General features: G+C 43.3%; 1 protein-coding gene across 1 annotated transcript in view; it reads right to left on the bottom strand.

Annotated features, from left to right (window-relative positions):
- Positions 1–2,031: 2,031 nt before the first annotated feature.
- Positions 2,032–14,226, bottom strand: part of LOC311106864 (uncharacterized protein) — a gene marked incomplete at both ends in the record, with an annotated part of 35,354 nt that continues 23,159 nt past the window's right edge. The window contains 35 exons of the mRNA XM_084149248.1: positions 2,032–2,178; positions 2,637–2,873; positions 3,143–3,211; positions 3,324–3,436; positions 4,753–5,038; positions 5,281–5,334; positions 5,460–5,495; positions 5,766–5,819; positions 6,157–6,318; positions 6,474–6,527; positions 6,736–6,843; positions 7,076–7,129; positions 7,307–7,360; positions 8,031–8,084; positions 8,322–8,375; positions 9,804–9,911; positions 10,044–10,097; positions 10,204–10,257; positions 10,494–10,547; positions 10,691–10,744; positions 10,856–10,963; positions 11,096–11,149; positions 11,296–11,349; positions 11,475–11,582; positions 11,699–11,806; positions 11,934–11,987; positions 12,093–12,290; positions 12,442–12,495; positions 12,726–12,779; positions 12,895–12,948; positions 13,063–13,107; positions 13,323–13,376; positions 13,594–13,638; positions 13,854–13,907; positions 14,022–14,075. Of these exons, the coding sequence (XP_084005374.1) occupies positions 2,032–2,178; positions 2,637–2,873; positions 3,143–3,211; positions 3,324–3,436; positions 4,753–5,038; positions 5,281–5,334; positions 5,460–5,495; positions 5,766–5,819; positions 6,157–6,318; positions 6,474–6,527; positions 6,736–6,843; positions 7,076–7,129; positions 7,307–7,360; positions 8,031–8,084; positions 8,322–8,375; positions 9,804–9,911; positions 10,044–10,097; positions 10,204–10,257; positions 10,494–10,547; positions 10,691–10,744; positions 10,856–10,963; positions 11,096–11,149; positions 11,296–11,349; positions 11,475–11,582; positions 11,699–11,806; positions 11,934–11,987; positions 12,093–12,290; positions 12,442–12,495; positions 12,726–12,779; positions 12,895–12,948; positions 13,063–13,107; positions 13,323–13,376; positions 13,594–13,638; positions 13,854–13,907; positions 14,022–14,075 (2,958 nt within the window). The remainder of the gene's footprint in view (positions 2,179–2,636; positions 2,874–3,142; positions 3,212–3,323; positions 3,437–4,752; positions 5,039–5,280; positions 5,335–5,459; positions 5,496–5,765; positions 5,820–6,156; positions 6,319–6,473; positions 6,528–6,735; positions 6,844–7,075; positions 7,130–7,306; positions 7,361–8,030; positions 8,085–8,321; positions 8,376–9,803; positions 9,912–10,043; positions 10,098–10,203; positions 10,258–10,493; positions 10,548–10,690; positions 10,745–10,855; positions 10,964–11,095; positions 11,150–11,295; positions 11,350–11,474; positions 11,583–11,698; positions 11,807–11,933; positions 11,988–12,092; positions 12,291–12,441; positions 12,496–12,725; positions 12,780–12,894; positions 12,949–13,062; positions 13,108–13,322; positions 13,377–13,593; positions 13,639–13,853; positions 13,908–14,021; positions 14,076–14,226) is intronic.

Raw genomic sequence — 14,226 nt, 5'->3', positions numbered from 1 at the left:
TTATAAACAAAATCTTAGTAATTTTCCCCCATGTGGTTGCTAGAATTTCCCCTCCCTCCCACTAGCTGTCCCCTGCTCGCTGTGTTCTCACAACCGTAGAATCCCGGTGTCTGTTTGTCGCCCTCGCAATACACCTGCAGCACGGCTCAGCCCAGCAGTGGGTGACCACATTGGAGAGTCACCATTTAATAATTACAACAGAAGCAATCGTAACAGCACAGTACAGTCGATGAATGCTAAAGGGTTACAATGAGATATGGCCACAAATGTTGTTTTTTCCCCACCAGAACTGTTGACATGCATAGACCAAGGGGGTGTGCACAGATAACTCGGGTTAGTGTTAGTTTAATATGTATTTAATTGTTTTAAGACCGTCAAGTGAGAACTACAGGAAATAAATACAAAATGAAATACCACATTCGACTGGCATATTTGTTTTGTCTTTGTTTAGAGCACCCTGTTTGGTTTCAATAAATACAATATAATATCACTATGTCTGTACAAATGGATTCTAATGCACATTTCCAGTAGGAGAACTGGTGACAGCATCATGTGGCTGTGATGGAGACAAACTTGAATTATTCATGCTGAATATATTAACGCTTTGGTATAATTAGCACCTTGCCACAGTTTTTGAAAGCATTCATTTATTCACTGTTGTAAGAGAGAACTTTTGGTCGTCATCTATTAAGCTCATATACATATTTAACCCTGATACATTCCGAGCTTGAAAAGAGATGGAATGTCACAAATCCTGGAATGTAACCTGTGTTCTACATAAAACAATAATCAAATTCCAGGCTGAGTACTGGACTGGTGTGATGGCATTGTGGCCTATTCGCTGGTCTAGGAACTACAGTTCTGACCTGTGTATGACAGTTGTAACAATTATAAAAAATACATGTATCATACATCAAGTTCAGTACAATTTACAAGGTTAATGGCTTTTGATTCATTGATACTTGGAGAAGGCATAGACACCCTTCCGTCCCATTGCATGCAACATTATTGGCCCAATAATAAACAGCCATACAGTTCAGAGACAGTACATTGCTGTTAGGAATTTATTGTTACAGTACTGAGTAAAGAGCTGTTCATATTCACACCTTAGGTTAAAGTCGCATTAAACTAGAGATCTCACAGCTTTACTTCCACTCCATTCGATCTCCACAAAGCACAACAAAGTTTCTATTCATCCGCCTATATTATATTTGACCTGCTTTCGGATAACTGTAATGTTAGGCTGGTATAGTTGTGTGATATCATGGTTTGTTTGGTACAAAATGTCACTGTGGAGATGATGAATAGACTATTCACTTAGCTAGACAACATGGACGTACAGTAGACTTTCCAGGTCGTCTCTGATCCGTCAGGCCTGGTTGGCTACAGGCTTGGCTGTTATTCGGTCCGACATGCTCTTCGTGGAACTCCCATTCTTTCATTGGTTGAGGCAGAAAATGAGGCGTAGGATGGGGCGGGGCTTGAATGCAGGAGAGGTAAAAGTGTGTGGTGAGGGTGAAGCAGAGAGGTAGAGTGGGTGAGACAACTCGATAGAGAGACAGCGGGAAGGAGAGAGGAGTGAGAGGGGGGTCCGCGACGGGGGGCTCTGGAGTGTACGGAAGAAGGAGACGGGTCTTTGACCCAGCTGTTCGTTGGAAAAGAACACTGTTTTATTCGGTTATTGGTCTGAACACCATCTCTCATTCTTGCAATCGATCTTTGGTCTCCTCTTCGCGAGAATGTTTGTATTCTACTTTTCTCTTGTCGTCCATTTCTAATTGGGAGATGTTTTCCCCTGGGCATGTACTTGAGTGAGTGCATGTCTGTTTCATAACAGTATTTGTGTGTGTGTGTGAGAATGTGTGCTTGATATCAGGAAATAAATGTACAAATTACTGGGCATGTACTGTATATTGGTATGTCTATGTAAATGTGTCAATGTTTGTGTTAAGTGCATGAGTGTGTGTGACAGAGTGTGTGTAAGTGTATATTCTATATGTGTCTGTGTTTCTCATTTCTCTGTACGGTGTTTTAGCCCAGGAAACAGACAGGTCCCACTTCAAAGCCAAATTTCTGGTTGCTCTCCCCAAAGTCTGTGATCTTGAGGTCCCGCAGAGGTAGCTGTTCCACCTGGGGCGTGTTCACCTCCACCACTGTCCTGTCGAAGCCCTTACGATACTGCAGACAGACAGAAACAGAGAGACAGGTGAGATCACTACATCTGAGGCAAGGGTATCTGCCTAGGATTCAATATTGTACTTTGATTGTGTGTAATGAAAAAATACAGTTCCATAGTAATACTTTTTGTATGGGCATTTGTTCTTATTGACTGCTGAGAGTAAAATTATTCAATTAGCCTACATCAGTTTCAAAATAGAGCAAAATGTAGGGAATTCTGACACATTTTCCTTTAAAATAAGTTAAGGGGGAGGTACCCCCAGACCCCCTATAAAATCTCAGGTTTCTTTGTTTAATTTTGAGGTACTTGAGATACACATCCATAACTTGACTGTTCGCACACAGAGAGGTGAGTAAGCTAGAGAGATGACTTTTGGTTCCATGACTCCCTGGAAAACACTGGCAATTGTTACTGAGTGAACCACACTGTTTAAATAAACCAGTTCAATGAGACTCACAGAGCAGCCGTCGAGCAGGGCCTTGATGTATGGGCTGGTCTCGTAGCTGAGGTCCTCATCGTTAGCGCCCTGGAAGTGCAGCGCCCTCTTGTGGCCGTTATTGGCCGTGCGGTCGGCCCAGGCCACGGAGTGGTGGCAGTGGTAGGTGAGGTTCTGGCGGGCCTGGACGCTCAGCAGCCGCAGGAAGCCCAACTGGACCACGCCGATCGGCTCGCCATTAGAGTCCACGTACGAGAGCTGGGAGGGAGAGAGGATGTCCCATGAGATAAAAACGGATGAAGCTGGTAGAGGTGAACTCTATAATAAGCAGAGAGTGCGATATGTCAACCTGACATTAAATAAACACTTTGCTTAGTGACAGTGTTATGATAATGCTTTGGTCATTTTTCTGATTGACCTTTATCTTTACCCATTTGTTAATATCCAGGTCAAACATCGCACACTTATGGACCATAATGAATGTCCCTCTGGGATTCTGCACGGTGGTGTAATGAACCCATACTAACCTTGCTGCCAGTTGCAAACTCACTGTACCAGGAGCCTGGTTTCTCCGTGGTCCAAGAGTTGAGCTTTACCTAGGAAAGAAATAGAGCGACAATTAAATCTATAGATGTTTAAACATACAGCTACTTCAGGGTAGAGTTTGTGTGTACATTATTGACTGATAAGCTCAGTCTCTCTTCTCACCGTGTCCACGCTCTTACTGGGGTACAGGCAGGTCTCCCCACCGGCAGTGAAGTTGCAGAACACCTTGAGAGAGTCGCGAGAGCAACCCTGGTTGGGGTCGATCCAGTACTCTCCTACAGGGGGGAGCAGAGAGATGAGGCACGATGAAACACCAAGAAATTCAAATGACTTAGTGTGACTTAAAATGTGACTCAAATGAGTTAATGTGACTTAAAATGTGACTCAAATGACTTAATGTGACTTAAAAGGTGACTCAAAATGACTTATTGTGACTTAAAAGGTGACTCAAATGACAATGTGACTTAAAATGTGACTCAAATGACTTAATGTGAAGTCAGCATTTATCTTTCTTTGTATTAATGGCTGATTGACGCACCCGTGCATAATAAAAATATCCCCATAAAAATATGCCTGTTTAAGCTAGAGATGTGATTTTTTGCATGGGCTGCGTCTCAATCCACCACATCCGCCGATGCCGGTCTTCCGCGTCTGCGGTGGAAGGTGGCTGAGCTACAGCGGCGTTTGTCAGACCAGGAGACATCACGAAAATCGGTCTTCTCACGAAAACGTCTGTAGCCTCCGAACGGTTTGGGCTACAAACTAATATAGTGAGCTTCAAAAGTATTGGGACAGTGACACATTTTTGTTGTTGTTTTGGCTCTGTATTCCAGCACTTTGGATTTGAAATTATACAATGACTATGAGGTTAAAGTGCAGACTGTGAACCGTTTAGAAATGATGATGAGTGAGAAAGTTAAAGAGGCATAAATATGATACCCCCAAGACATGCTAACCTCTCACCATTACAATAACAGGGGAGGTTAGCATTTCTTTTGGGGTATGATATTTATGCCTCTAACTTTCTCACTCATCATTATTCACAATTAATTCAGGACTATCCATAATCATGGTAGCATCCACATTAATGTAGAAACGTTGAGAAACATATATATAAAAGTGACTCCAAAATGGCACAATACATTATTTACCATTAATTTCTATTGGGCACAAAATAATCTGAAACACAACCAAAACTAACAGCAAATGCATCCAACAAGTTTGTAGAGTCACAAGCTTGATGTAGTCATTGCGTGCTAGGAATAGGTGCCCAAATACAAAAATGTTGACCACTTTAATACACATAAGTGAATTTGTCCAAATACTTTTGATCCCCTAAAATGAGGGGGACTATGTACAAAAAGTGCTTTAATATCTATACGGTTCACCCGATACGGATGAAAATACTCAAAAAAAAAAAAAAAAATCCATATGTTAGCTTAGTAGAAACCCTGCCCCAGCCCTTAGACTTTAGTTAAAAGTGAACCTCATAAATGTCTTTGTAGGAGTTCGTCTGTCTTTTTAAAAATCCCTGTGTAAAGTCAGAATTGCCACATTTTTGTGAATAGTTTTACGCCTGAAAGCCCCGTACCGTCTTTGAGCTCTGGCTGGCTGAGTTTGAGGTCCTGGCAGGTGCGTGCGGGGCTGTCCTGGGTGCCCAGAGGGAAGCGCATGGTCTCGATCTCCTGTCGCAGCGAGTTCAGTGAGCCGAAGATCTCCTCCATGCCCTCACTGCCTGTCAGGAACTCTGTGCCGGGGGCGTCGGCTGCGGCAGACTCTGCGTCTGTCTCGGACAGCATCCGGCTGGCGTCAATGGAGCGCTTGGACTTCTTGGAGATTTGGATGGGCAGTGGCTGGATGACGTCGCCTGGAGGACCCTGATTGGAGGAGGGTCACAGAGAAAGATGAATGAGATTCATAGGTTTAGGTTTCATTTAACTTGTTTATTTTGTAACTGAAAACTGTGAATATACATACTTGTAGATATATGCTATGCTCTAGAATGATGTAAGCAACTAAAAATAGATCTAGACAGGACTAAACTGAAAAATGGGGGTAAAATACGAGTATTTAATTAGTTTCATGGAGTAAACTGATTACGCAAAGGATGGGTACTCACTGGAGGTCCGGGGGGTCCTGAGACACCCTTCTCTCCCTTGGGACCAGCTCCTCCCTGGAACACAGAGACAGGAGGCATTAGAGATTGAACAATACACTGCACATGGGACTCAATACGCATTATAATATTGAAGCAGATATTACACTACAAAGAGTGTTTGAGGAAGGAGCTTTACTCACTGTAGCACCCTTAGCTCCCTTGACACCTTGGGGACCCTGTGGAAGACACCCAGGAAAGTAATGATTAGTATTCAACAGAAGGTAAGTATTAACATTGTTATACTACCATAGAAAAAATAAGAATCTAATTATTAGAGACAACAGAGTTATGCAAGACACAAAAGGAATGAATACATGAATGCTAAAATCTTTCTGTTACAGGTTCTGTTTTGAGAATACCACAATGTTGATAGAGGATTAAACACGTGTACTGATGAAAGAACCAAGAGAGGTGATGTAGAACTGGTAAAGGGTGGAGTTACTCACAGGCATACCAGCGGGACCAGCAGGACCGATAGGCCCATTGCCTCCAGAGACACCCTAAAACACAGTTAACACATAACAAATGCATCAGCATTGAACTAAACTGTTTGTTGAAGGGTGACAGAATACATGTTCAATAGGGATGCGTCATACAGACAGAATAAAATTATTTCCAGTGTGTGTGTATCCTTAGAGGAAATATATATGGTATTTTTACATTTTAGTCAATTAGCAGACACTTCTATCCAGAGTGACTTACAGGAGCAATTAGGGTTAAGTGTCTTGCTCAAGGGCACATAGACAGATTTTGGACCTAGTCGGCTCGGGATTCAAACCAGCGACCTTTCTTTCAAAGCTCTATAATGTCAGCTAAGGAGAGACAGGTGTCACTCACAGTCTCTCCCTTGGACCCGTGTGTCCCCTGTGGCCCTGGCAGTCCCCTGTCTCCCTTCTCTCCCTGTTCTCCAGGTGGCCCAATCAGACCGATCAGACCCGAGTGGCCCTTCTCTCCCTTGTCACCGCCCTCGCCGCGCAGTCCTGGCAAGCCTGGTGGTCCCTTGAAGAGAGAGAGAGAGTAAGTTGGTACTATAGCTTTACAGATTAAAAAGGTGGGTATATTCACTTTAAGCATCAATATAGACTGTATGCCTATAGATCAGCACAGTGTGGAAGATACAATCTATTCATGTACATATCAGTGTCTTATCTCACCAGTGGTCCGGGAGGTCCCTTCTGTCCGGAAAGGCCTGGAGAACCTTGCTCGCCCTGGAAGAGATCATCAGAAATAAGTTAGTGACACACACACCAAACAGCTCAGTTACACTGTTGTTAAGCTCATAGTAGTAGTGAACAGCTTAAATAGGCCCTATAGAGCAGACTGACAGACAGACAGACAGACAGACTCTAGAACAGTAGACTGAACCACAGACTGAACAGCCGTCTGTCCATGGAAATGTGGGCTCATCTCCCTCACCACTGATCCAGGGAGTCCTCTCAGACCCTCAGTTCCTGGTTTTCCTGGTTGACCCTGAGGTCCGACGGGGCCTGTCTTTCCTGGAGGTCCGTTGGCACCTGGATCTCCCTGGAAAAAAACATCAGACATTGATAAACTCCAATATTCCAAATCCCCGATGTGTGTTGTGAGTGGAGCAAATTAATATATTTGGAAAACAATTGACAGCAGAGAGAGATATGTACATTTGGTGTCAGGTGTGTCTGGCATGGCCTGCGACTCACTATCACTAGGATAGATAACGATCCACAGGGTAAACTGCCAGTGCCAACACACTGAACGATAACCTTTGAACTCTTACCTTAGTTCCCTTCTCTCCCTGTCGGCCCTCTGGTCCTCTCGTTCCAGCAAGACCCTAGGAAAGAAGCAATGTGTAATATTATCAACGTTCTAACGTTTTATGACTGGTTATAGGCCACCGGTAGTCTTCGTTGAGTAGATATGTGCATCTATCAAACATAATACATTGAAACAAACAGATATGACTGTGGATGATAGTTGTGGTTTGGCCTGATGAGGTGAATGATCTTACCCTCTTTCCAGGTCCACCAGGAGGTCCATTCTCACCAGTGGGTCCAGGAGATCCCTACAGCAGAGAGGATGATCATGATTATAACACTTCAGTGACCTGTAAGAACTGAACCAAAATATACATACTGGTAGCTGTTTTTTTAAAGTTACATATTAATCTATATTCTAGACAAGGGCGATCTGCTAGGAAGGACATCTAACTTTCATCTTGCAGTGCCATCTTATGATTCAACAGGTGCTTCAACATGGAAAATACAATTTTCTAGGGCTTTAATTGAGATGGTTCAGAGCTGGGATTTGCATACCTATGGCCACAATGACCCCTTATTCCTCTGACCACATTACATTGCTTAAGTCTGAATTCTTGACCCCATTACATTGCTTAAGTCTGAATTCTTGACCACATTACATTGCTTAAGTCTGAATTCTTGACCCCATTACATTGCTTAAGTCTGAATTATTGACCACATTACATTGCTTAAGTCTGAATTCTTTTGGGAACATCTTAAGAGGATATGCTTCACATTACAAACACTACTCTTGAATGCTGCAGGGAGCCATTTTACATAGGGGCGATCGTAAATGGACAATATATGGCCCAATAACATCCAATTAAAAGCACTTGATGAAGGCTACATGGAGACTCCTGGAAGAGCCCATGTAGTAACTATAGCAACAGTTAAGGAATGAAATGAAATTGATGTTGGGGTACTACAGCCACCTACAGCTTGTCCTTGTTCACCGTCCTCTCCTCTCTCTCCCTTTGCTCCGTCCTGACCCTGAAGAAGAGAAACAGAGGTATTGTCGGAGGTATGGTAATTGCTAAGATGGTGTCAAAAGTAGATACTGTTTGGGCTTTGATAATAGAAAATGACACTCATTCATAGAAACACCAGCAGACACAAATCTTGCACTCACTAGGTATGAAACGCTATGAACACATGAATTGGAATATCTGTTTTACCACAACAAAACAGATCAAATGAAACGTGGGTGAAGAGCGTTTAGATACTCACTCTGGGACCGAGTTCACCAGGGGGACCGGGGTCGCCAGGGAAACCAACAGGGCCCTAGGAGAGAGACACAATGGCATAAAGTTAGACACAAAAACATCCAGATTTAGTGTGGTGAGAACATGTTGTATTACTAGATGTAGTGTGGTGAGAACATGTTGTATTACTAGATGTAGTGTGGTGAGAACATGCTGTATTACTAGATGTAGTGTGGTGAGAACATGTTGTATTACTAGATGTAGTGTGGTGAGAACATGTTGTATTACTAGATGTAGTGTGGTGAGAACATGCTGTATTACTAGAAGTAGTGTGGTGAGAACATGTTGTATTACTAGATGTAGTGTGGTGAGAACATGCTGTATTACTAGATGTAGTGTGGTGAGAACATGCTGTATTACTAGATGTAGTGTGGTGAGAACATGTTGTATTACTAGATGTAGTGTGGTGAGAACATGTTGTATTATTAGATGTAGTGTGGTGAGAACATGTTGTATTACTAGATGTAGTGTGGTGAGAACATGCTATATTACTAGATGTAGTGTGGTGAGAACATGCTGTATTACTAGATGTAGTGTGGTGAGAACATGTTATATTACTAGATGTAGTGTGGTGAGAACATGCTGTATTACTAGATGTAGTGTGGTGAGAACATGTTGTATTACTAGATGTAGTGTGGTGAGAACATGTTGTATTACTAGATGTAGTGTGGTGAGAACATGTTGTATTACTAGATGTAGTGTGGTGAGAACATGTTGTATTACTAGATGTAGTGTGGTGAGAACATGTTGTATTACTAGATGTAGTGTGGTGAGAACATGTTGTATTACTAGATGTAGTGTGGTGAGAACATGTTGTATTACTAGATGTAGTGTGGTGAGAACATGTTGTATTACTAGATGTAGTGTGGTGAGAACATGTTGTATTACTAGATGTAGTGTGGTGAGAACATGTTGTATTACTAGATGTAGTGTGGTGAGAACATGTTGTATTACTAGATGTAGTGTGGTGAGAACATGTTGTATTACTAGATTTAGTGTGGTGAGAACATGTTGTATTACTAGATTTAGTGTGGTGAGAACATGTTGTATTACTAGATGTAGTGTGGTGAGAACATGTTGTATTACTAGATGTAGTGTGGTGAGAACATGTTGTATTACTAGATGTAGTGTGGTGAGAACATGCTGTATTACTAGATGTAGTGTGGTGAGAACATGCTGTATTACTAGATGTAGTGTGGTGAGAACATGTTGTATTACTAGATGTAGTGTGGTGAGAACATGCTGTATTACTAGATGTAGTGTGGTGAGAACATGTTGTATTACTAGATGTAGTGTGGTGAGAACATGTTGTATTACTAGATGTAGTGTGGTGAGAACATGTTGTATTACTAGATGTAGTGTGGTGAGAACATGTTGTATTACTAGATGTAGTGTGGTGAGAACATGTTGTATTACTAGATTTATCTGTTGACTATTTTTGACGTACAGGGTTTCCCTTGGGTCCGTCGTCTCCAGGGCCTCCTCTTCCACCAGCAGGGCCAGAAGTACCAGGTTGTCCCGCCTCTCCCTTGTCACCGTGCTCTCCACGTGGGCCCTACCATTGGACAACAACACTGTCACTCACAGTACAATACATCCATGTATAGAAACAAATACATGCGTATGGGACAATACCTGCAGGCCCATAAGTAGAACCAAAGAGACAGAGTAAGGATCAATCTCTCACCTTCTTTCCTGGCTCTCCTCCGATTCCAGGTGGTCCAGCTTCGCCAGGCTCTCCCTGCCGACACAATGTGTTCAGTTCTCAGAACATACATGTACACACAAACACGTTATAACAATTACAACGGAAAATGAAAATCAAGTTAATGTGAAGTTATGTAAACCTTATCTCCCAGGTTTCCAGGGTTACCCAGACCACCAGGAGGACCTTGAGGACCCTGAATAAAAAAACAAATAAACATCATAACATCAATAATTATAAACAACAAGAGTCATTCCCATATTAACATATATGATTTCAAATCAACAGGGAAACTACAGTAGGTATTCATGTGGGATGCCTTTATAATATCACCAGTAGCATAAAAACTCCATTACAATGAAACAATTCAATATGATTATTCTATAGCGAGGAGAAACTTCTGGAACGCTTTGAGAGAAGATTGGTACTCACATCAGCGCCGCTGGGACCAGCAGGGCCACGGGGTCCTGGGGGGCCAGGTGGACCCTAAAGAGACAGATAGGATGAGGTTAGTAATATCCTAGTGTGTTTCATGCTACCAATACCTCTTCCTGAACTATTACGATTGGCTTCATAATGATGAGATCCAATTATCTGTTGGGTTGCTCCAATTTGTCGTCGACACTCACCATTGGTCCGACATCTCCAGTCTCTCCCTTCTCTCCTGATGGGCCTGGCAATCCCTACAGGATAAATTCACAGTTAGAGATGCCATTGACCTATTGAGTCACAATCACAAGACTATTGTATTGAGGCTAAAAGCATATAGTCATAACAGAAATCCGTCATCATACCTGCAGTCCAATGGGACCTGGGGCCCCTGGGAATCCTCTCGAACCTTCATCTCCCTTGGCCCCGAATGGCCCCTGCTGACCTCTGGCTCCTAGTTCGCCATCAGCTCCCTGAACAATGGAGACAGAGAGGGAATTAGTGTAGGCAACACCTCCGAGGGGCACCATGCTATGAATTCCTATGTGTTCGATGCAATATTGATAATATACTGTATGTTGATGGAGTTAAGAGTTTCTACTTACAGCAGCGCCGGGTTGACCGACTGGACCCATTGGCCCTGGTGGACCGGGAGGACCCTGACAACACACAATGTTTCATTGTGAGCAAATGGCGTCACTGTACTTTAGCAGAGACAATCATACTTACAGTATGTTGTTCAGACACAGAATGTGATTTGTGGATTTGACCTAGACAGCAAAATAATGGCGGTAATGTCCCTCACATGCTCTCCTTTGCCGCCCTTCGCTCCCTTCTGGCCGTGCTCTCCAACCTCACCCTGTAATCCAAAATTCACCACAAAAGCTTTTGTTACAAGAGGTTTGAAATTAGCATTATGGTATAGTTTCAAGTGGTAATACAGTAATTAGAATATGTGATAGAGATATCATGGTGGTTACTGGCCTTGTCTCCATCCTCTCCTGGAACTCCGATGGATCCAGCAGCACCTGGCAGACCCACTGGGCCCTGGACACCGTCACGACCAGCCGGGCCGATCGGACCTTTCTCACCCTGAGAGGGAAAGTGGTGGGAGAGAGAACATATGAGGCATAGAGAATAGAGTAGAACAATGACGAAATCTGAAATGACAGTTTTGTATATTGGATATGTTTAGTAAAAGTACTCACAGGCACGCCTTTCTCTCCTGATGGTCCTGGAGGCCCCTGGGGGCCGGGTCTTCCTGGGGGTCCGATGGGGCCTCCGCTACCTGCCTGTCCTCTCTCACCTGGGGATCCCTGCACAGGTATGATTACAGACATGATTAAAGCCAAGGTGACGTGGACGTCAACAAATACTGTACATTACATTATTTTACACATTTTCACAATGATTCATTTCAGATGTAATTATTCTCAGACTGACAGCTGTTCCGGGAGGTCCTGCTGGGCCTTCACTTCCTTTCAGTCCGCCGCCTCCCTAAAAAGCAGACAGGAACATGTTAAAACACTAAATGTGAAATCTATATACAGTATGACATCTCACCCTGTGATATAGGGAATAGGGTTAGGTAAGCCTGCTCACCGGGGTGCCAGGCATTCCTCTCTCTCCAGGGAAGCCTCTCAGTCCTGGGGGTCCATCTTTGCCGGGGCCGCCTGGGGGACCAGGGTCTCCCTTAGTTCCCTCCTTGCCAGAGGGTCCGGAGAGTCCCTGCTCGCCTGGTGGTCCTGGAGGCCCGGGGTGACCGCGCTCGCCCAGGGGACCAGTCTCTCCTGAGGGACCCTGGGACAATGAAGAGGAGGAAGAGGAGGAAGAGGAGGGGAATGAGTAATGAAGATGGAAAGTGAATGGTGGAGGTGAATCCATACATTGGATACAGTCCATACATTGGACACTGGACAATGTCAATTTAAAAAAGTTGCATTAATCTTACCTGAGGTCCAACAACACCTGGAGGCCCGGGTGGCCCAGTCTTTCCTTGGAATCCCTATGGAAGAGAAAACAAAATGAACTGGGCATTGAATAGAGCCTTGTGTAACCCCTAATGCAGCTCAGGTAATCATGTGTTTATCGTGTGAGGATGTAACGGTAGATCAACTGCAACAAAAACAACACGATTGAGTAAAAGGAAGACAAGGCGCTGTTTATAAGATTCATTTATTTCTGATAGCTTGTACGCAACATGGCCGCATGTTCCAGACAAGAAAGCAGACTTACAACTTCTCCTCTCTGTCCAGGGTGTCCGGGCAGTCCATCCTTTCCTGGTGGTCCCTGGGTAGGAAATAGAAAGAGTTAAGGGCAAGAAGGCACTTACAGTTTCAAACTATACTAATAAAAATACATCTTAAATTAATATTGCTCTATAGAGTGTATATTGTAGTCTTACGGGAGGTCCCTTTGGCCCAGGGAAACCGTTTGCTCCTTGAGGTCCGGGCAGTCCCTGAAAGATACAATGGGAGAAGGACAGGTATAAGTCTCACAACAATATGTACGCTATAGTGGCACGACAAAATGTCTACCAGTAAACAAATAAATGATAACTCAAACAATTTACCCTCTCTCCTGGTGGACCAGATGGGCCGTCACTTCCTGATGTACCCTTGCAAAAAGAAATAAATAGAAGCCCAGAATTACTACCATCACATGCAGCTAACCAATATTACAGCCTTATTATGACATGTGACTTCCCTGGTGGCCTGTAGGTGAACTGACAGTGCTGTTGAGCATTAACCTCCATAAATCTCTATTGTCATAATTTTCTGCGATTGATGTATTGTTTGTATTGTTGATATTGTATTATAGATACTGTCTTACTTTGGCTCCTGATTTTCCAGTAGATCCTCTTGGCCCTCTCTGACCTCTGGGGCCCTATTGGAGAGAGTTGGAAAATCAATTATAAATAATAAGGGTATTTGGTTGAGTGGTTCTCATCCACTTCATGTTGGTTCATCTCAGTAAACTAACCAAACTGTTGTTTGCTCCTTATCCAATATGACCCATGTTGTAATCAGTGGTGGATGAGCTATAAAGAGAGACTTTGATAATCAACAGTGTTATAAATAAGTGGAGTAGAGTTGAACTGTACCGTTGGTCCTCTTTGTCCTCTAGGTCCTGACTTTCCAATTAGACCCTGAAGAAACACAGACTCCGTAAGACAGACACACCGGCAACATCATCATCAACTTCAGTGCAGATTACTTTAGACATGGATTACATCATGCATAGTACAGGGGCCTCCATGACCATCAGGAGAGAAAGGCGTGCCTGTGAGTACTTCTACAAAACATATCCAATTTACAAAGTACAGCAAAACAGAGTTTGAATTCCCATCGTTAGCAACCTTACCCTTGTTCCTTTCTCGCCGTTGGTTCCAGGGAATCCTGGGAAACCGAGGGAGCCCTGAAAACACATCAATCATTCGTCAATCCAGCTTCCATATTGTCAGTCCCTTTAATATGCTAACATTTAATTGTTACCTGCAAACAATAAGAAGGAAACAGGGGTTGTCGTTACCTTAGGTCCAAGTCTTCCAGGATAGCCAGGAAGTCCAGGGACACCAAGTTTACCCTGCAATCAGATATTGTCATCAATGACCCTATGACAAACCTATCAAAATGACAAAAATCCAACAACATTGATAGAACCATCATCATGTAAAAGTTTGTCAAACTGTTATGAGTGTACACTAGCTAACCAGGTAGATGTGTTATGAGATACT

Source organism: Coregonus lavaretus, assembly GCF_964263955.1.
Source record: "Coregonus lavaretus genome assembly, chromosome: 3".
In the NCBI taxonomy this organism is placed as follows: domain Eukaryota; kingdom Metazoa; phylum Chordata; class Actinopteri; order Salmoniformes; family Salmonidae; genus Coregonus; species Coregonus lavaretus.
Note: the sequence above shows the minus strand (reverse complement) of the source record. Positions and strands in the feature narration are given on the sequence as shown.